Raw genomic sequence first — 23,444 nt, 5'->3', positions numbered from 1 at the left:
GCTGTGTGTATAGAAATTTTTTATTCCTGTGTAAAATTCAGAGATTAAATAATTATTAAAAACATTCTGAAGAATAGCCCCTAGCTAAATCTGAGAGTGGCGGAGGCATTGGTATGGTTCTGTCTACAGCTCCATCACATCGTACGTCAGGAAGTGCGTTGCTATTCTTGCCATGAAAACAATGATGAAACCATGACAGAAGACAAGCAAACCCAATTAGAAGTCTGTGCAGTTGAGATCCCTCATGTCATTATGAATGGACGCCACAAATCATGTGTGAACAAAGCCTAGTTCTCAGTAGTGATAAAGAGCAGTGGCATAGCTAAAGGCTCACAGGCTCCCCAATGCAAAAGACATCTTACATTGGTCTTATAGATATGCTGTCTCCAATATATCTACTGTTAGTGCAGCCACTTGCTTTATGACTTTACTTCTATGACCTCTAAGCTGTGTGACACCTCTGCTCCTGTCAGTGCAGCCTCTTGCTTTATGACTTTACTTCTCTGACCTCTAACCTGTGTGACACCTCTGCTCCTGTAAGTGCAGCCTCTTGCATTATGACTTTACTTCTCTGACCTCTAACCTCTGTGACACCTCTGTTTCTGTCAGTGCAGCCTCTTGCTTTATGACTTTACTTCTCTGACCTTTAACCTGTGCAACACCTCTGCTCCTGTTAGTGCAGCCTCTTGCTTTATGACTTTACTTCTCTGACCTCTAACCTCTGTGACACCTCTGTTTCTGTCAGTGCAGCCTCTTGCTTTATGACTTTACTTCTCTGACCTTTAACCTGTGCAACACCTCTGCTCCTGTTAGTGCAGCCTCTTGCTTTATGACTTTACTTCTCTGACCTCTAACCTATGTGACACCTCTGCTCCTGTCAGTGCAGCCTCTTGCTTTATGACTTTACTTCTCTGATCTTTAACCTGTGCAACACCTCTGCTCCTGCCAGTGCAGCCTCTTGCTTTATGACTTTACTTCTCTGACCTCTAACCTGTGTGACACCTCTGCTCCTGTCAGTGCAGCCCCTTGCTTTATTACTTTACTTCTCTGACCACTAACCTGTGTGAAACCTCTGCTCCTGTCAGTGCAGCCTCTTGCTTTATGACTTTACTTTTCTGACCTCTAACCTGTGTGATACCTCTGCTCCTGTCAGTGCAGCCTCTTACTTTATGAGTTTACTTCTCTGACCGTTAACCTGTGTAACACATCCGCTCCTGTCAGTGCAGCCTCTTGCTTTATGACTTTACTTCTCTGACCTCTAACCTGTGTGACACCTCTGCTCCTGTCAGTGCAGCCTCTTGCTTTATGACTTTACTTCTTTGACCTCTAACCTCTGTGACACCTCTGCTCCTGTCAGTGCTTCTGCACAGGCCTCCATATACTGCTGCCCTTAAAGAGGTGAGGAGTACCTCCAACCCCCAGCCCTAATTTTTTTGTCTTTTCTATGATGGCCTATATGTGATGTATACCACTGTACAGTATTCAGTTACAGGATGCTGACATCCGGCGCCCCCAGCGATCAGTGATCAGCTATTCAGCGCCCATAGCGATCGCGGTCAGAACCCCTTCTTCTTTGGGTGTGATTAGTTAGAGTTTCTGAAATCTATCCAGGGGTTTGACCCTTCTCCAATATCTAAAGAAACTTCTGATCTTCCTTCACAAAAAACATGTCGACATTTTTTAATATCTTCCTGAGCTGTTATTCTTATATCTTATGCTTTCAGATATATCAAAGAAGAGAAGGAAAATGACCACCCTAAAGTAATCCCGCTGAAGATCATTACAAAGGATATTGGGAACTGTGCCTATGTAAGTGTTATGGTGACCACATTATATTGCGCTCAGTTATTCTGACATGTGTGACCCTGGTTAGGATAATATTCCTCAGGATCACATCCCGCTGCAGCCCATTACTCAGGACGTTCTGTATTCCTTTCTGTGTTTCTCTATGGTGGAGAGATGGATGGTTGATATCTTTATGTGTTTCATTACACAGTATGTGCCTGGTAGAAATAGGGATACTTTAATGGAAATGATTTCTGATTAGAAGGTTGAAAAAATATTTATTATAAGAAGTCACTGAGTATTCTATGGATTGCTGAATATGTGAAGGTATATAATAATATAAATATATATAAAAAACCATTGCTATTCCTTAACTTCAGTCTTAGCCCAATATATATTTAGCATATGGAATCTGCGTGTGAAGGTTTTCTGTTTCTGCCATGCTGCTGGACAACAGACCCTCTTGTCAATCAAGCTATACCATCCTGGATGTATTGAGAGGAGCTTGGCCCTAAATGGAAGTACCAGACCTTTACTGTGAAGTCATGAATATACAAAGAACTGTGCCCTGTCTCTGGACTGTAGCCAATGAGAACTTAACATGTATATTCTTGTCCATTTTGAGCCCACCCTAAACTGTATAAGACCCCACTGTATTTGCAATAAAGTGTGCACCCTGCTGAGAGAGGAGCGATACCAGCGCACGTGTTTGGTGTTATTTTCTCACTGCCGGCCTCAGCGTTATAATTTGGACAGGAGTGGTCATTCGAAGAAGGGCGATAAAAGCCAAATCACCCTTTCAAATATATAGGCTGATAGATATCAGGAGAAGATAGATAGATAGATAGATAGATAGATAGATAGATAGATAGATAGATAGACAGACAGACAGACAGACAGACAGACTTGAAAATGGCCGTGTGAGACGGCTGAAACGTCATTTGCTATTGTTTGCTGTGCTGCATATCATTGAAGATGGAATAAATTTGCACGTTTGCTACACTTTTTGGAGTGCTGTTGGAATACTTTGGCTAGATAGACAGATAGATAAATATTACATAGAGGATAGATAGATAGATAGATAGATAGATAGATAGATAGATAGATAGATTAAATTTGTGTATCTTACCCCAGAGGAAAAGGGACTAAAGTGGTAATGTTTCCCCCATAAGACATGGAGACTTATAGGCCATTCATTCTCCACTGGGTTTTTGGGAAGAAGGATATGCAAAGCAGCTCTATGACGCCATCTTTTGGAGACGGCTTTTTCGTTAATTTAGTGTTTGAATGATTAGAAGCCTTAGGACAGGGATGGGGAACCTTCGGCCCTCCAACTGTTGAAATACTACAATGCCCATCATGCCTGGACAGTCAAAGCTAAAGCTTCGCTGTCCAAGCATGATGGGAATTGTAGTTTTGCTACAGCTGGAGGGCCGGAGGTTCCCCATCCCTGCCTTAGGACATGCCAAACCAGCAAACTCTCCAGAAGGAGAGGTTATCCACCAGTAGACACCTGTTTTTATGGGTGCTGGCTGCCTTTAGAGAGGTCTATGGTAGTGGGAGGTAAGGTTTGAGGAGAACACCATAAAGATGTGTAGAAACTTATAGACCATTCATGTTTCAATGGTAATTCTAGGAAGAAGGACTCCAGACATTTAGTCTAAGTAAGTCTTCCTCCAATGTGATTTCGGCTGAATGCCTCTTGCATAAGTATAACAGTGTGCTGCCAAAGGGTTGTGAGTGCACGCTATGGCATTCCCACATAATAGTGGATGATACAAGGTAATCTCATGCATTTCAGTAACACTCACACACAGTAAATTGACCAGGTGGATGTTTCATTGCATTTCTTGAATTCCGTGCTCGGTTAGCATATAATGGTATATAATAATACAGCCGTGTCTCCTGATAAATGCCCAAAGCTGGAACGTTCCTCACATTATTCATTGTACATTTTAGGCTTGACTCACGCACTGGATTCCTAAGATTGTAACTAACCACATCTACACTTATTATCATGGCTCTGGATTGTGAGGTTACTGGTGATTTATAGCACAGGGTCATTTACAATCTGTCCATGAAAAGTCCCTTGGTATACACAATATATGACGTGACCGTAGGTCAAACGCATCTTCCCAGTTTGGTGATGGATCACACGGCAGCTTCTTGATCTTTCAACATGGACACAAGTGTATAGGCAGATTATGTGACAGCCCATATCCCATTTACTATGGAGTCTTTGCTATCCAGAGAAACAGCAAACAAGGGGGAACTGCCCCAAAGGTGCAGGAAAGGGGTCTTGGGTGTCTGTAATGGGGTTCCTGTTTGGTCTTCTAGATACAAAGTCCTTTAGAGGGCACTTCTGTCTGGGGTGGTGCTTGTAGTAAGAAAAAATTCCAGCAGTATTATAAAAGTTCATTCTCGGCACTCACCATCATGCTTCATAAATTTTATTGTTGAAGAAATTCATCAAAAATATACACAACGGCAACAGGACGTTTCGGCATCAAGCCAGTTGAGGAAGGCTTGACACCAAAACATCCTGTTGCCATTGTGTATATTTTTGATGATTTTTTTTCTACAATAAAATTTATGAAGCATGATGGTGAGTGCCGAGAATGAACTTTTATAATATGGTCTTCTAGATACATCCCTGTTTATTGTTCAGTTCCACAGATGTGCGGCCATATGTTTACCCACTACACATGCACTGAGATTTACTTTTCCCGTATGGAATTAGCATTAGGGTTTTCTGTCTACTTCACAGATACTTATCTATATTTAGCTGTGGTGGGGAGGACCTTTGCTGATAATTATCCGACATTACATGACAGTTCACAGACAGTTTATGTTACAGTTAATCTTCTTTATTTCACTCGCAGTTCACTCCTTTAAAAGTCATATAAAAATAGTCCGGCGAGGCACGGCAGCGACTCTTACATAAAACTGCTGCTGCGCTCGCTAAGCTGGGACTTGTAGTATAGGAACGGCAGTGCTATGATAGCTATGGCGCCTGTCAGAAGATGTGTTGGAAGCAGGAAACATAGGTAAGTACAAGTATCTGGGTGACTAAAAACCAGTAGTGGCCAGATGAGTAGGTAGGGTACCTCCAGAATGGGGCGATCCTGGTGTGCAGTGGATAGTAGTTACTAAAAGTGATTGAGGGATGATCAAGGGGTTAATCAGATTAGAGAGTCATGGGCACCCAAGGCCCGCTAATACACACAGGGCAGCACAGCTCGCTGTGACTGTGTGTGACCTATGACCGGTGACGAAAGGACCTACACTTGACATATGACCATCGGAAATGGACCAAGTAGTGATGAATGTGATGAATCCTATAGCTTCATGTGAGAAGCTGGGTGCATTTGTATCACTTATCGGGGGAAAGTATGGCACAAGATGTTCTAAAGATGGACATACAAGTGGACATTTATTTATCTCTACCACACCCACCCACCCTATATGTATGAATGTTTAGCATGGCGGAACATTCATGTGTTCACTATGGGAAGGTATAAGCTGTGGCCAGACTGCTTTGGTGCCAGTGTATCCATCCGAAAAACAAACGTTGGCGTTGAGCAGCAAAAATACAGCATACCCAGACCCTTTTTTCTACCAACATCGTTTGGTTTAGAGTTGGGAGGCTCCCATACATCTTATACCATTGGCTGAACCTGTTGCCAGTTGCTGGCTTGTCTGTATATACCATACCATAAGGTATTATGGCCACCTTAAGGGATCTGCTGGACACCTTGGGTCCTGGCATAATGTGTACGTTACCGTCACACTTAACCATTGTACTGACAAGGCCCCCCTTCATGGCCATTGTCTTCTCCTATGGCAGTGGCCTCTTTCGGCAGGATAATGCCTAAGCACTATGAGAACCTTCGATTGAAGAACATGACAAAATGTTCAAAGTGGGACTTTGATCTCCAAACTCCTTAGATCTCAACCCGATAGATCATCTGTGGGTTGTACAGTAAAAACAAGTCTGATCCATGGAGGCTGTACCTCACACCTGCTACTAACATCTTGATGTCAGATACAACAGGACCCCTTCAGAGGTCAGTGCCTAGATGGAGCCGAGAGATGGGTCTATTTTGTTGGGACGAGATAAAACTACACAATATTAGGCTGCTCGTGGCTGTGAGGCTGGTCCCATAGGCATCATTCTATGGTTTGGCACATTCCGTCATCCGTCCAAAGAATGAACCTGCTCATTCTTCAGGCGGACGGCCAAGCCATAGAATGAAGCCTATGGGACCAGCGGAGATGCGCGCGGCCACAAGCGGGGACATACCCTAAAAGAGTAGTACATATCTGGAAAAAACTTTCAGCAGAAGAGGTTGGAAAATCCATAGTAAGTGAATGTAAACCTGCCTGGGATAAACATATATCTATCCTAAGCTAGTAAGAAGGATGGAGCGGTGGTGTTTCCACTGGCAGTCGTCTATGTTTCTATGTTAGCAGTTGTTTCTCTTCAAATGACAAACATAAAATTAGACTTCTTGTTGAAATCTGGGGATAAAGTGACAGCTGCATTCTCGGAGGTGAAGTGGTAAGTGTCCGCTGACAGCTATCTATTAGTGAGGGCTAATCTTGGGTATGTCAGCCTTTATTTTCCGATCCGCCGCACCGGCCGCAGGCTTTTTCTAGATCAGCAAAAAAACGTGGCTTGAAACTTGTCTTTTTTTATGCCAAATTTGAAGGCAGTGACCTGGTACAGAGTCAATCCTATGTGGGACCGTGGGGGAAAGAGTGCATTAATGAGGCACAGGTTCTACTCTATAATCTCAAGAGATTTACTCCAGGCTGACATGGTCATTTATCTTCTATGTGGTTCTCCTCAAGCTGAACGCTCTGCTGCTGGAAGAGAACTTTTCTAAGACTTGCAGAGTTTCATTTTGCAGAGATTAAAGCTAGAAACCTGGAACAGCCATTATATGGGCTTAAAGAGTATTCAAGATTGTGAGGTAGGGGAAGAATAGAAATTCCTGCTACACTGAAGGCTTACGATGGTGTATTATTACCCGCTGGTTATGCAGTGCCAGCAGCATGTCGCTCAATGCTCCTAGTAGGAATCCCATTAAATTTCAATTTCTTAGGCACACAGAAAAAAATATACAAATATGAGCATTGGCCGGTTAACCGTTTGGGCAATGGCCATAGCCAGGAGCAGCCTTTGACCCTTAGCTTGTCACAACAGTTCATAAGGAGTGATTTCTGTGACTGCAGTATTGGTGGCCTCCGAGAAAACAGGGCGGGAAGGGGGGGTGGGGGGCCAAGTCCTGACACAGAAGAATTTTAATCCATCCCTGAAGAGTACGCGTTTAAAAAGGGAACCTTTCATTATTCCATCGAAAAGTTGAAAACATGCCTTGATTATACACACACAGTCAACACTGTTCCTAGGTTCTTGACTATTCCTGACACCTCCTGCTGCAGGTCATCCTTTACCAGGCGCAATACTCTACTTTGGTAGTGGATGTGTTGGGTATTGTTCTTCAATCCCCTTTACTATTTGGACAGTTAGTGGAATAAAATTGGTAAAAATCAAGGAACAGAACTATATAGAGTCAAATGCTAATGTGAACGAAGACTAAAATAAAATTCTGTTTTGATTAATTTCTTAATTTGCAGGTGGCGAAGGGTCTGACCTCCATACAGCCTGGCGATCTCCAGAGCCCCCCGGCTCCTTTGCTTGGAATACAGCTGTTGGTCGGCACGTGACCCTCTGCTCTATTCATTCTCTATGGAGTCGCCAGAGAGTACAGCACTCTTCACTTTCTGGCAGCTTCATAGTGAATGATTAGAGCCGTGGAACATGTGCTGTACCATTGGCGGTATTCAAAGCAAAGGAGCCGGGTTGGAGGTCGGACCCGAGCGATTTCTTACTTGTCCCCTATCCTGTGGATAGGGGACAAGTAAGTTTTAATCGGAGAACCCCTTTAACAGATTATTGAATAAATAAGCCTATAGCTTAATCTACCATTTTAACATTCAGTTTCTTTTTGCAGTCAAAAACTCTGACTGTGACCAATGAAGATACAGTGACTGATGTCATCAAAGTGGCCTTGCAGCAATTTGGCGTGGAGGTAAGAGACCAGCTAGTGTCATCGATGCTTTATAAGTGCATATGCATGTGTCACATGACCACTTAGAAATGTGTTTTTATACAAGTCATAAAACTCGGAGATGAAGTTTAATGTATTTTTCTGCTACGCACGTTTTCTTCCCAGCTCGGGCACATGACTGAGACAGACATAACATTTGATATAATGCTGTCCGTGTTGAAACTAACAATTCATTCCTTACCTAATATTATCTATTCAGTCTCCTTCCCCCAGTTCTCAGCTGCTGCTTTCTGCTGAAGACACAAAAATCTGTGTGTGAGCTTTTCTCTCTGTCTCCCCCTCCTCCCCCTTCCCTTCTGAGACGGATGATGTAAACAAGTCCCTGACTGGATTTATCTGCAACATTGTAGCTTCTTCATAATGCTGGGAGGGTTAATCTGAGGTCAAGTTGCTGATGAATTTACTGTGATTAACCCTCCCAACTCTAGAAAGAAGCTACAATGTTGCAGATAAAGCTAGTTAGGGATTTGTTTACATCAGCTGTCTCAGAAGGGAGGGGAGAGGAGGATGAGACGGAGAGAAAAGTTCAAACAGTTTTTTGTGTCTTTAGCAGAATGCTCAGTGGAATACTCCGTTAAGTAGAACGTCTCAATGGTTTGAGTGGAATACCCCTTTAAGTAGAAAGTCTCAATGGTCAGCACTCGAAGCCTGATGTGGCAGAAGATCCCAGCCCTTGCTATTCTGGCTTGCTTTCTTCTATTGATGCTTTCATATACAATTATTCAAGACGCGTTTCGACCCATCTTGAACCATTTTCAACTATATATTAAAAGGTTCAGGATGTATCGAAATGCATTGTGTATGATTACATAAGGAAGCATTAATAAGTAGATAGAGACCACCAGTTCTGGGGTCTTCTTCTGTCATCATTTAGAGAGGCTGGTGCACCAGGACAATTGCCTCTTTTATACATTTAAATAAGTAATGGGGTTAGGCCAGTTTCGAATTTGTGTAATACTGGTGTACAACAGAATCCTTTACAAATTTTAGATATCTGGTAGGATATTATTGTATGGTCATACATTTCCTTTCGGACCACATTCCTCTGGTTCTGCACTGCTATCGTTGGTGCAGGACTCCGGGACTCCAGGGATTCCTCCCTGTCTCTAAGCACGTAGGATACATATTTCCTGTGCTGCCGTCTTCTCTCACATTCACATCAGATCAGTTTCCTGGCTCTGGGCAGCCCATCCTATGTCTCATAATTGCCGATCAGTTCTGATTCACATCAGAAGAGCATTTTACATCATATAATATTATCCTTCCAGCATAAATGTAATGTAAACCTTGTTACAAATAATACATTTCATCTTCACAAGTTTGTTTTCGTAACCCTGGCAGGATTATGGCGTCTGTGATGTCACCATCTCGTGATGGTTTCTTCACCGTCCACGTGTTGTAATACGGCCTGAGGGCGATGAACGTTGCTGGGCTCATCCTGTGCTGTGTTTTCTCTGCAGGGCTCAGAAACAGATTACCAGTTGTGGGTCACCTCCGGCAAAGATGATGCACCTTATCCTCTTATTGGTACGCTCAAGGAATGTCAACTACTGTTTTAGCTTAAGCTCTTAAATGGAGACAATCAGAAAATCAACAGTGCTGTAATATGACAGGAATGCATTAATAGCGGGTCTCAGCAATCTTTACGGCCCGGGAGCTGCCATTGTGAAAAGCCATTGATTTATCGGGTCAGATCCTTGGGAGTTTCTCCTTTAAGGGTGTCAGGCTGTAAAGGTGTCTCAAGTCATCGACCAACTATTCTGAATCTGTAAAACTTTCACAGAGGTGGATAACCCTATTGATTTTCAACCACTATGGTGCTTGGTTCTTGAACAAATTGCCCGCTAAACATTAGCCTATTGCCTATAATTATATATCATTATATTGTAAAAAGTGGAAGCGCTTGCCTGCAAGCTTCTCTCTGCTCTATCTAGCCTGTATACCCAGGCTCTGATTGATCAAAACTTTTGACATTCAAAAAGTTTTCTAAAGTGACAGGAACTAAAAGTCAAAAAGTTTACTATTCTGCCATAACCACCTGCAGCATTCCCATTCTCTAATGTCCTATTACACGGGCCGATGGAGGCCCGATGAATACTGTAAATTAGTGCCGATTTGCTAGATTGTTCATTTACTGGGCCTATTACATGGCCCAATAATCTTTTAGCAAGGGTTGCATGGACATCGTTACCGATGTCCTTGCAGCCCTTGCCCAAAGAGTATCCACTACCCATCCACGCTCCAGGGCTCCTTCTGCGGTCTGCTTCCTCCACAGTCAGCTCTGAAGCCTCAGCGCGCGGAACCAGGGAGGAAGCAGAGCACGCATTGCTATTACACGTAGCAATGTGTGGTTGGTGCCCAATAATTTTAAGTTTGGGCCTAAAGAAACTATCAGCCAATGATCATTTTATTGGCTGATCATTGTCTCTATTACACTGAGCGATGAGCCGATTATCGCTCCATGTAATGGGGCCCTAACCTTTGGTATGTTAATAAAGTAGAGAGTGTGACTGTAGAATGAGATGACACAGGGAAGAAGAAAGTGTGACTGATGAATCAGACTACGTTGTGTTTGTTTGTAGTCTGTCACCATAGAAACACAGGCATTTTTATAGGAGCTGTAGTTGGATAGAATTTTTTTTTAATAGAAACCATTTGCAAAGTTACTTTATGTTGTATTCTAGATACATTGGGGTCAAGCAAAAAAAAAAAAAAAAATGGTTGAAAAAGTGTTCATAGTCTAGAAAACCTCTCACTGTTTGCTATAAATAAATAGCTCTTAACCCACCGTCCTAAGTCTATCCTGCAAGTATGTCTAAACAGTAATGCTGAAAAAACAAGGCTCCCATTAGATATAGCGGAAAGAAAACAAACAGGAATTAAAGCTGTTTGTTCTCGGCGGCTCCTGAGCAGATGTGAGAGCCATTCGCCACACTGGAGGGGAAACCAGATGACACTAACCATATACATATCATGTCAAGTGCACAAACAATAATACAGGCAGAAAGGATATTTATTAGTGAAAACCTAGTTTTTCACACACATATGTTTTAGATTTTTTTTTTTACATATTAGAAGGACTTGTTCGTTCTCCTTGATTGTAATTTTAAAGGGATATTTACATCTCTCTGTTGTGCTGTCCCTCTGTTGTTCTTCCTGGAAATGTATGAATGCATTGACAACAGGGTTGTACCATTCTTCTGTCAATGGGGCGTGTTCCTAAAGACTCTGCCCTGTCAATCTATTTATAGAGATAAACTATATTAAAATGGGGAATGCTAGCATCCATTCCATTAGGGTTGCTTTTCAGGCTTAGGCTGCTATAAAACAGGAGAAAATCCTATACTTCGAGCCTTCCTCACTCCCCTGCTGTTGCCATTTTGAAAGAGCCTGGGGTGTTAGCACAAGGACCTGTCTGCTCAGCCAATCAGTGGCTGCAGTGGTGTCTCCCCTGATCAGTAACTGGCTGAGCAGGAAGGTCCTTGTGCCGACACCAACTCAAAGAAAAGACTGCTCAGTGGGACTGAGCTCCTTCAGAATGGCAGCTGGTGGGGAAGGTAGGTATAGGAGTTTTCTTCTATTTCATAGCAGCCTCAGCTTGATTAGCAATAAAAAATAACCACCAGAATATCCCTTTAAGAGCTGCAATAATGATCCAGAAATTGTTCATACAACCCTGCCTGCACAATAATCCAGGAGTGTAATAGGCTTAGTAAATGAGTGCCGACATAGTTGATCGCATCAGGCAGCAGTTTATCCATCTAATACCACTCTAAGAGAAAAGTGGCACAGTGAAGATTGTCCAGCACTGTTATTTAGAGCATGGGTCTCCAAACTTCGGCCCTTCAGCTGTTGCACAACTACATTTCCCATCATGCCAGGACAGCCAAATCCAAAGCTTTAGCTGTCCAGGCATGATGGGAGTTGTAGTTTCACAACAGCTGGAGGGCCGCAGTTTGGAGACCCATGATTTAGAGTGATACAAGTATGTCTGGAGTGCTAAATGGTGCCCTTCAAACTGAACTCCCAGAAGTGTTGTCACTCAGCTTTAGTAGAGTCCTGAATAGTAAACTGCCCTATAAAGGAAGACTTATTGCCGCGTACAGTGATCACCACATAACTGCACAGATTTATACTTCAGGAAAGGCTGTCTATTAAGTTATGAAATCATGTTTTCCTTCTAAGATCAAGAGTTATAGAAATGGCTGAGCTTTAGCATCCATGCTTCCTTGGCCCCCATCCTTCCCTGCCTTGCATGATTGATGCTGGAAGCCAAATTGTGCAGGGAAGAAGTAGTACGGGGAAGGATGAAGTGTGCATACTGCAGCTCAGCACAATCTCGGCTACTCTTGAGCTTAGAGGAAAAACTGTATTTTATAACTTTGCAAAAACCCTACAAAAACTTCATTACATAGTCTGCTAAAGGGAATCTGTCATATTGAAAATCTGCGCAAGAACCCAATAGGAAATTCCTTGAAAAAAATAAATTGTTGCAGCTCCTCCACCTGTCAAATCCCATTGATGTCGGAATATAAAACCTCTTTCTGAAATAAACCTGTTTTAAATTTTACTTTTTTCTTTTCCCTCAGGACATGAATATCCATATGGGATTAAAATGAGCCATATTCGTGACGCGTTGCCTCAACTACAGGGGACAAAAGACTCTATAAACCTGGAGGGACCTTTCGTTATGGAGCAGCTGCCCCGGGAGATGCAATGTCAGTTCATCCTGAAGCCCAGCCGCCTGGCCATATGTCAGCAGCTCGCCGGTGAGTGCTCCACCTTACAGAGGGCTCATTCAGCCTCACAAGTCTGTTATTACTGCGAGCTGACATAATGAGAGGCTAGGAGCGCACATTCCACTCGCCTGAGGTATTTTCCTAGAATTTGCAGCATGTTTACACATATTGAGCAAAGTAACATTTTCAGGAAACCGTCCTCTTGGGCAGTTTTCAATTACTACAACAGAGAATAAAAAAAAAAAAAAAAAAAATTGAGCTTGTGGTGAAATATATATAAGCCTTGCATATGCATAGCAGCGATGAGTGTGCAGGATGTTTGTCATGACACATAATTAAAGGGGTTGTTCCCTATTTCTTTTAGATCAACTGGTGACAGAGACTGCCAGAGATTTGTAATTTACTTCTGCTAAAAAAAAAAAAAAAAAAAAAAAAAAGTCTTCCAGTACTTATCAGCTGCTGTATGTCCTGCAGGAAGTGGTGTATTCTTTCCAATTTGACACAGTTCTCTCTGCTGGCACCTCTGTTAGTGACAAGAATTGTCCACAGCAGCAAACCCCCATAGAATGCATTGCAGAGTGACATAAGTATGCCCATATATATTAGACTAATGCTGACAGATCTGTCAGGGGAAGCCAGGGCTGTGCGGGCAGTAAACCAAACTTCCACCTCCTTTACTTTTTCACACTCTAATTCCGAAACCGCCATCGGCAACAACGGCCGTACTTTGTACGGTGTGGAACACTGCCTATTGTTCCAAGGGATCCCGGCCGGAGCGTATACACATCATAAACGCTCTGGCCGGGATCCCATGCGGCGCTGCAAAGAACTGACGTGTCAGTTTTCTGCGGCCACAATTCAGTGAATTGCGGCCGCAGAAAGACCTGTCAGTTCACACAATGAAGCGAGCGGCTCCGGCGCGTGCTATGAGAGTTTTGATGCACGCTGATGCGCCCGCATCAGGACATTGTGGCCGGAAAGATCATCCAGTCAGTACTGCAGTACCGGCTGGGATGATCTTTAAAGAGACCGGCCGTTCCGTGACACGGCCGGGTCACGGAACGGCCGGTCTCTTACGTAATGTGAACATAGCCTTATAATTTATTGAACGTAATGTGGACATAGCCTTATGATTTATTGAACAAGTTCCAGGCCTGGAAGCCTTTGGAACATATAACTCCTTGAGGAGAGCACCATAAAGATATGTGGAGACTTATGAGACATTCAACCAATCAGATTCCACCTTTCATCCCTCACAGACTCTTTGGAAAATGAAAGGTGGAATCTGATTGGTTGCTAGGGGCAACTGAGCCAGTTCTACTTTACACCATGTTTGATAAATCTCCCCTATAGTGCATAAAGCTTATGATATGTCGGTCCAAGTCCAAGTGCTGAGACTCCCACCAATATCTTTGTCCTTTCATTTCTGCCATCTATGGCATGTCAAAAAGTTTTATGAAATTACTTTTACACAAAAAAACCCTGCCCGCCTGCACGTTGCCATCATACATAAGTAATCCTTCACTGTCACAAAGCTCGAATTTAAGGCACTGTATTGTGTGGGTGGAATGATTAAAGAGCCAGGATCTGGCAGCGGCCTATAGCAGCAGGTAAGAAGCTTTAATGAGGCGGCTAATAATAGTCCAGACTGCGGAGACTGATCTGTAAAGCCCATTGTCACACACACACAGGTCATTCCTACAGAGGTAACTGCACACAATACAATTCTACATGAGCTTGTCAAAAATAGAGTGAATGGGAACAAATGAGCAGGGCGTGCAGGCTGATTATGAAATAATGGGGAGAGGGGATATCACAGCCAAAGAAAAGATATATTAGCCAGTATTAGCATATACTAAAACTCTTGGGCAGGGACCCCAAGTATTTCTAGTGCAGGTTTTATATGGGAAAGAGGGACCTTTAAGAAAAAGTGTTCTGGGTACAAGTAGAACTTCTGCACCCCCTATATTTACACCCATATGGGGAATAAAAAAATCATTATTGCCCTAGTATTGTTTTCACACACATTTACAATTATACCACAAAAAGAGAGGGATTTCTTGATTTTCCCTTTAACAAAATACAAATTGGATTATAATTTCACATTTCATGTGACTGTAAGGGAAAGATGAAAGAATCTAATTTCAGGGATATTGATATATATTCCCAGGCGTGAGAGAATAGGGGGAACCCTGATAATCCAGCATTGCCTGATTAAAAAAAATCTTAGATCACAGCATTTCTTTCTTAAAGGGAATCCGTCACCATGAAAATCCTATCTAAGCTATCACCATCATGTTATAGAGCAGGAAGAGCTGAGCGGATTGATATATATCTTTATGGGAAAAGATTCTGTATAACTTGTAATTTATTGATTGAAATCTCTGATCTTTCTATGCTAAGGAGTCCAGTCCATTGAGTGACACCGCCCACTGGACTCCTTATCACAGAATGATCGGGGATTTTAATCAACATATTACAAGTTTTACTGAATCATTTACCACAAAGTTATATGTCAATCTGCTCAGCTCTTTCTGCTCTGTAACATGATGGTGATAGATTAGATAGCATTGTCTTGGTGACAGGTTCCCTTTAATCTGCTATTTTTGATAAGCTACCAAACACGATATATATTCCCAAGAGGGCAAATTTATTTGAGAGAAGAATCTAGTCCAAAATATATTGATGCTGTTATTAGTCCCAGGAATGGATTAATGAGAAATCACCCAATAGCACAGTATAAACTCTGAATAAATTAGGGTTACCATTTTGGTTAAAGTGGCCTGTAGGCGGTAACCAAAAATATCAGATTATTCTAGAGAATTATAGAGATACAGTAAGAGAAATTAGCCCCACAGAAGGTTATCTCAATAACAATTAAAATCCATGGGAACTTTGCATTTTTTATAACCATTTATGCAAAAGTGGCATGTAGGTGATCTTAAAGGGAACCTGTCACCCCCGGTGACGGGGTGACAGGCTCCCGACCCCCCGTTAGAGCACCCTTTACTCACCTAATCCTGCCGGGTCCCGCTTCTGGAGATGGTCAGTTCACGAAGATCTCAGCCGCTGCAGCCCGGCGCACGCTCATAGAGAATGACGGAGCGCTGGACTCTCCTGTCATTCTCTATGGGTGTTGGACTCATCTCTAAGCGCGCGCGCCGGGCTGCAGCGGCTGAGATCTCTGTGACCCGACCATCTCCAGAAGCGGGACCCGGCGGGATTAGGTGAGTATAGGGGGCTCTAACGGGGGTGACAGGTCCTCTTTAAATATGTCAGATTATTTTAGAGATTTATAGGGTGAATTTAGCCTCAGAGAAGTTAGTTCCAGTGACAATTCCAGGAAATTACCTGATTAAAATAATTGGGATCATTTATGTTAAAGTGTCATGTAGGTGGTCCCAAATATAAAGTTTTGGAGAATAAAGTTGGAAAAACTGGTAGTAGATTGCTGGGAAATAGCCTGATAATCTGGAGCGTAAAAATTGCACAAATTTTTTCAAATTTTAAATAACCTCTTTATCAATATTTATATTCTATGTATTTATTTAGCAAATTTTCAAATCCAAAATGGAGTTTGCACTCTGCTCTCCTCTGTTGAGGGTTACTGAAGGGTTATGTCGAGAAATATTTTTATAAGTTAAAGTCTTCAGCGAAGTCTTTCCACCCAGTCCCAGGGGGGAAGCTGCAGATCCAAGCCTGAAATATATAGAATAATAAAAGAAAAGAGAAAAAAGAGACAGGCAGCGATTGTTATAAGTCATATCGGGGCTGTCCCACCCAGAGCCCTGAATTCTTTATCAGTTACATATGGTTCCAGCGCTGTCATTGTAAACGGGAATGTGCAACCTGAGACTGTTCTGTTAGTGAAAATAAAGTTGCTTTAAAACCCTTGGCCCGTGAGAGGGGTTAGAGAAATCCGGTAGTGTTTTCCTCCCAGCGTAAGGCCTGGCTGTAACAATATACTGGGCCGGTCAGGGCCAGCATTTCTTTGGTGGGGCTGTTTTCCTAGATTCAGAAGAGTGATGATTATTTTACACATATGTTGGCTAAGTGCTCTCCTAGGACCAGGCATTTACATGTCAGCAGCGCTAGTTTTATTGGCCATATTGGAAAAAAAGTAGACGTACAGTATTGCTGACAATAAGGGGAAGACATACATAACCTGGAAATCTAATAAATGGACCAAAGTTAGAAAAACAGCGCCGTACCTCAGGGGCGTAGCTAGGATTCACTGGGCCCCATAGCAAAAAATTTTAAGGGGCCCCCCTCCCCTACTGGCAGAGCAGAGAGCCAATGGCTGCTTGCTATGACAATCCACTGTTTTTACCTATAAGGGCCCATTAGGAGCCTTATGGTTAAATACATAGGTGCAGGAGCAGACTACCTTCTGCTTAATCCCTTATGTACTGCAGTGTGTAAGTGACCCAAAGTTTATAAGACAAAGAGATATCTGCTTTACTGCTCGTGCACTGATAACCACTGACCTCTGCACGGAGCTCCTCACATTTTCCTTTCCTACTTCACAGCTGGAGAACAGAGGTCAGGGGTTATCAGTGCAGTGAATAAGATTTTTCATGCAGCCTGCCCAATGATCTAGGCAGCTCCTACCCCTTGCCCCTGCCCATGCTTGATGAACACCTAGTAAGGCATTTGGAAGGGGAACAATGTATGAAAAAGATGATAAAAAAAACACCCTGTTGTAGATTAAAAAGTGTCAGGTATTTAAATGGGCAGTGCCACTTTAAAGAAATTCTAACATGTTGTAGAGACCTGTCAAAAGTTTTGATCAGTTGGGGGCTGGGTGTTCAGACCCCCACTGATTTCTAGAACAAGCTGGGAGAAGTGTGTGCTAAGTGTGTTTTCTCCCAGTTCTGTGCCATGTGACTGAGACAAACTCCCAAGTCTACTGCAATGTAAGTCTATTGTCTTCATTCTTCACAGAGAGCATTTCTCCCTCCACTTGTTCTAGTGATTGGTTATGGTCTGAACACTCAGACCTCAAGTGATGAAAGCGTTATTAAATCAATATGTGATTGGCGGGGTCCATCACCCAGCACCCCTGCCAGATAACAGTTTTTCAAGGCTGCAGCACCTACAGCACAGAGTAATGGAAGTTGCTAACTCCACACATTATGTAAATGCAGGCCCAGATCCTATAGAAGTGAATAAGATTTGACATGTAGTACCTCAACATGGCCACTACAAAATGAATGGCGCCACCTGCTTCTGTCTCCATCCACTGTGCTTTGGTCACCACAGATCTGGCAAACAGTATTTGACAGGGATGCTGGGTGTCGAGACGCAGCACCCCTGACTTATCCTGAGAATACACCATCAATATAAAAACCTTTAACATTGCTAGAGTAACAGAAGTTCTTCTAGCCATTGGAGAGCTGCCTATCCTTCTTAAAAACAAAATAAGTAGGAAACAGAAGTCTCTACTATACGTTGTTATTGTGCTGGGATATTCAGGAGGTAAAAGCATGAGTATGTGCTCTATCATCTGTATTCCTCCCCATCTCTACAATCTTGTCACCCATCAGACTGGAGCATGATATGTTATAATATAACCCCCCATGACACTGTATGCAGGCATGACCCGTCTCTGGGGTGCGCCATATCATCAGAGGATCCCTGGACACAACAAACAAAGGGAGGAATTGTTGCTTCATATACACATTCTCTCATTACCCAGGAGCAAAACAAAACCGAGGGCCGCAGCGAAGCTCTTCCATTAAATCTTTTCACTTTTTCCTGCAGATCCAAGCCAGAAGCCATTTAAAAGGAAGCGCTCCATCATAAACTGGACCTTTTGGCGCGGATCAAACTCTCAGCTGGATAATATCCCTCTTTCTCCAACCTCTTCAACTCCTGGAAAGCTCTTTGGACTTTCCTTGCCAGCCATATGTGAGAATGACAACCTGCCCAAAGCTGTCATGGTGAGCACAATTTCCGAGTCCATTGTTTGAGTCAGTATAACCTGGAAACGCGTCAGCTGTATAAATAACTAAAGATGTTGCTTCATTCTACATGCGTGTGCCTCACAAATCACAATGTACTGATGATATTGTAGGTGGCCAGTACAACAAATAACTATGATTGCTAGTAAGGCCATCATCTGGGCAGGACAGATGGCACTGTCCTCGGGGGGGCCAAGCCAAACGCGGAGCCCACTGCAGCTACCACTACACCCCTAAACATTTATAAAGTAAAAGTCATGGCAGTAAAAATACAAAAAACACCACCAGGGAGCAGTAGGTAGTGGAAGTGGTTGCTTACCTGGGGTGGTCTTGCTTTGGGCACGGCACCGCCTGTGGCTTTGTATAAACAAGTAGACAGCCCCCACTTATCCGGATCTCTGTTTTTTGATAGAATAAGTCAACACATCATTCTTGGAGGTTTGGGTATGGAAAAAAGTGGTGAGCCGGCGAAGCCTCGAAAACTCGCTGTCTTGCGCTATAAAAGGCCTGCGTACATTATTCTGCACCCGCTGGAGTCTGGAACTATACATGTTAATCGTGCCGTCAGGGATCGGTGATCTGTTTGCCATATTGGTCTACTAGGCATTGCTCCCACCTAGCTAGAATCCTGCTCCACACTGATGAAACACCCCAAAACTGCTGTCTGTGGATACCTGGCTTTGGTATTTTCCTGATCATATCATAACTCGTAGCTGGGTTAGATATTGACTGAAGGGGCCACTTAATATGGTGATTTGGGTGGTCTCCGTACAGGTGCTAGGTCCTTCCCTGGAGGGATATCTGGCTGGTCCCGTGTTTTGAGACTCGTAACTGAGAATCTGCACACCTTTTTGTATATTAATATTTCTCAGGGGGAAATGCACCTAGGATTTTACTGTATTGAGCCATTTAACCAGCAGCTGACAGTGTCTTCTTTTGCTTGTCTCTCTGAGATCCGTGATCTGTTTGCCATATTGCTCTACTAGGCATTGCTCCCACCAAGCCAGAATCCTGCTTCACACTGATGAGGGGCAACACCCTGAAACAGTTGTCTGTGGATGGATACTTGGCTTTGGTATGTGCCTGATCATCAGACTCCTAGTTGGGTTGGATACTAAGTGAAGGGGGCGCCTATTATGGTGGTTTGGTGGTCTCCTTACAGGAGCCATCCCTTTGCTAGGTCCTTTACTGGAGGGATATCTGGCTGGTCCCATGTTTTGAGACTCATATCTGAGAATCTGCGCATCTTTTTTCATATTTATGTTTCTCAGGGGGCAATGCACCAAGGATTTTACAGTATTGAGTCCTTTAACCAGCAGCTGACAGTGTCTTCTTTCGCTTGTCTCTCTGAGATCAGTGATCTGTTTGCCATATTGCTCTACTAGGCGTTGCTCCCACCTAGCCAGAATCCTGCTTCACACTGATGAGGGGCAAAACCCTGAAACAGCTGTCTGTGGATGGATACCTGGCTTTGGTATTTGCCTGATCATCAGACTCCTACTTGGGTTGGATACTAAGTGAAGGGGGCGCTTAATATGGTGGTTCCGGTGGTCTCCGTACAGGAGCCATCCCTTTGCTAGGTCCTTCAATGGAGGGATATCTGGCTGGTCCCGTGTTTTGAGATTCATAATTGAGGTTCTGCAGACTTTTCTGCATATTGATGTTAAATGTGCCAACATATTCCACCTTTTTTTACCATGAAAGAACCTCCAAGAATTGCGTTCTGACTCTAAAAATAAACATTGCTAACTTTTGTACAACACAAACATAAAACTTGTGATTTTTGTGTCAGAAAGCCCTTGAAGAAGTATACTTGATCCAGTGGGATAGTTTTGATAGATGAGGCCTATAGATTACAGCCACAAGTAAGTAACAAATGACTTGGAAGATGCCTACGGGCCTCCAGCGGTGTGGGGCTGCAGCAGATCAGTCACGCTTTATTCCTTGCTAACCACTTAGGATCAGTTCTCACCTTTTAAGACAAATGTATAGTTTTACACAATGAGGCCAGATCCTGCAGTAATATATGTTAGTTAAGCAAAGCGTCTTTAATATAGAAATTCATCTTCATTTACAGTCATTTTTTGCAGCTTTGTACGTGTCTGGAAAAATGTAGCTGAGCTAAACATTGGCGTAGCTTTAAGGAGCTGGCACGGAGCAGACAGAACATTCTTTGATTATATATTGCGTGAACGTTAATGTCATATGATGTATGACTGCGCCGTCTGTCTGTACGTGACAATGTAAGCAATGCCTAAAATATAACGCCAAACCACCACAATGTATAGCAGTGTACATCCGACTGCTGAGCACGTACAGGACGATACAGCTCCAACCGTACGTCATTGGGATTCAGTAGATGTCCACACACCCAGTTTGTACTTTCTAAAGCTCATTATTAAGCTCTGAAGTCGTGCTAGTATAATAAAATGGTATACATTTTACACTCACACTTCGAGGGTATGTGTGTTTTGGGAAAGTCTAGATGACATAATCTTCATGGGGGGCTTATAGTCAGGATTTAGGTCCCCGTCTTATGGATAGTGAACTAAACTATAGTAATGTAAAATGGTGGAGCAGCTACCAAATGATGGACAGTAGTGTCATATCCCTTATGTATATAGGGGACTTAAAGGGTCCGCCCTGGTTGTCAATCATAGAGGGAAAGGGGGGTATAAACTGAGTGTGAGAGGTGTTACAGACTTGGCCACACCTCTTTGACCCCTCCACTATTTCCCAAAGGAACAAAACTCCATAGCTAATAGAGCTTTGTGTGAGCCAAGTGTAATCTAACCATGCAATCCATTAGTTATGGGTCTTCTAGGTGATAGTTAGGAAACCTGTCGTCACTTTCATGCTGCCTGAGCCATGGATCTGCACTCCTTGCCTTTATTGATAGATCTTACTATACAGGGTGAGGTCTATCAATGAAGGGTGGGGGGCGGGGAGAAGCCACCAGGGACCACCCTAATGACATATAAAAAAATAAATAACAGGTGCCCTTTAAAGGGTTTTTCCCAACATACAAGTTGACAGGACAAGGGATAACTATCTGATTGTGGGATTTTAGACCGCTGGGCTCCCCGTGATCTTGACAACAGAACCTGAGTTTCTGTGGGAGCTATGGAGATAGGTGAACACTCTACTTGGCTATCTCCACCAATTTCCATAAAGAATAAATAGCAGCTCCATTCTAATGGAAGAGTTTAGTCCCGATTCTTGAGATCATGGGGGGCCCCAAGGTCAGACCCCAGTAATCATATACGACTAACAATTATTTAAATGGCCACATATGAGATGTGATATGTTGACGAATAAAAGATTTTTCATTTGTTGGCTCTTTTACACGGGGCACTTATCGGCTGTGAGAGCTTCTGTCTGCCAGTAATCGGACCCTTGGTCATAAGAATTACAGTACATTAGATGTTCTTTATTGTTTGCTTTGTTTATGTATATATATATATATTTTTTTTTTTTTCTCTCTCTAGGATATGCTCTCTGTCCTTTGCCAAGATGGACCATTCACAAGGGGCATCTTTAGGCGTTCTGCTAATGCGAAATCCTGCAAAGAGATGAAGGAGAGGATCAACTCTGGATTTGATGTTGACTTTGCATGTGAATCTATTTTTGTCATAGCATCTGTGCTCAAGGTATGTGTGACTTTATGTATATTATAATAATACAAGAACATAGGAATATATTAGAGAGAAAGAGAGAGAGAAGATAGATGGAGGAAAAATATAATTAATAGATAGATAGATAGATAGATAGATAGATAGGAGATAGATAGATAGATAGATAGATAGATAGATAGATAGATAGATAGATAGGAGATGGATAGATAGATAGATAGATAGATAGATAGATAGATAGATAGATAGATTGCATCTTTCTAGACTTCCTGGTATCCGCTGTTTTGGTATTAATTCTCCCTCCTCCTTTTAGGATTTCCTCCGTAATATTCCCGGCAGTGTCTTTTCATCTAAACTCTGTGACAAATGGGTTTCTGTGCTGGATCAAGGAAGTCAAGCGGAGAAAATAAAAGCTGTTAAGAAGTGAGTATTTACCAACCTCACTGCTTTTACACATTTCAGATGATTATTAGTGAGATGTGAAATCCTTTTGCCCCCCTATCAGTATTCTAAGCACACAGGCGGCCGTCATAATGAATGATATGGAGATATTCATCATAGTTTGTCAGATCTTTGACATAAAGGGTATTTGCCAGAACGGCTTTGCCAATCCGACAAATCATAAAGGTCAAATTAGTGGAATGTAGCAGAAAAGGAGGCGATCGGCTCACCTTACTCACTATGTGCACTGGATCCATTTCAGACACAGATAAATGGCCGCCTCTGTTCTCTTCTCTTCTGTTCTCTATAGATCCTATAAAGCCTTGGGACACTAGACAGCAGTTCCTAAATAATTTAGTTCAGTTGACATAGTTATACTGCCACACAAACATTTGCACCCCAGTGGGGCTTATAATGGGTTGCCATGGCAGCCAGGCACCTAACAAGGCCTCTAGTTCTCCAAAGTAGGTCAACCTATCGGGCCCCATCTATTTTTGGGCTAATGAGCGTCAACAGGAACAGGATAATTGGCCTGTATAATAGGGCCAGGTATAAGCTGACATATCAGCAAACGCTCATTTGTCAGCTGGTTAGATGTTGAAATCATTGTTATTGTTGGCCCATGTAAAAGGGCCTTAAAGGGGTTATCCAAGCTTAGAAAAACATGGTTGCCTTCTTCCAGAAACAGCAACACTCTTGTCCTCTGTTTGAGTGTGGGTTTAGCAGCTCAGTTCCATTATAGTGAGT

The 23,444-nt window shown here is 42.8% G+C and overlaps 1 protein-coding gene across 1 annotated transcript in view; it reads left to right on the top strand.

Moving 5' to 3' along the window:
- Window positions 1-23,444, top strand: part of ARHGAP20 (Rho GTPase activating protein 20) — a 74,352-nt gene that overhangs the window by 45,631 nt on the left and 5,277 nt on the right. The window contains exons 6-12 of the mRNA XM_069969773.1: window positions 1,725-1,809; window positions 7,806-7,883; window positions 9,383-9,449; window positions 12,512-12,691; window positions 18,425-18,603; window positions 22,113-22,274; window positions 22,570-22,679. Of these exons, the coding sequence (XP_069825874.1) occupies window positions 1,725-1,809; window positions 7,806-7,883; window positions 9,383-9,449; window positions 12,512-12,691; window positions 18,425-18,603; window positions 22,113-22,274; window positions 22,570-22,679 (861 nt within the window). The remainder of the gene's footprint in view (window positions 1-1,724; window positions 1,810-7,805; window positions 7,884-9,382; window positions 9,450-12,511; window positions 12,692-18,424; window positions 18,604-22,112; window positions 22,275-22,569; window positions 22,680-23,444) is intronic.

Source organism: Dendropsophus ebraccatus, chromosome 5 (genome assembly GCF_027789765.1).
Source record: "Dendropsophus ebraccatus isolate aDenEbr1 chromosome 5, aDenEbr1.pat, whole genome shotgun sequence".
Lineage (NCBI taxonomy): Eukaryota > Metazoa > Chordata > Amphibia > Anura > Hylidae > Dendropsophus > Dendropsophus ebraccatus.
The sequence above is the reverse complement of the archived record's forward strand: the minus strand, read 5'-3'. Positions and strand labels throughout refer to the sequence as shown.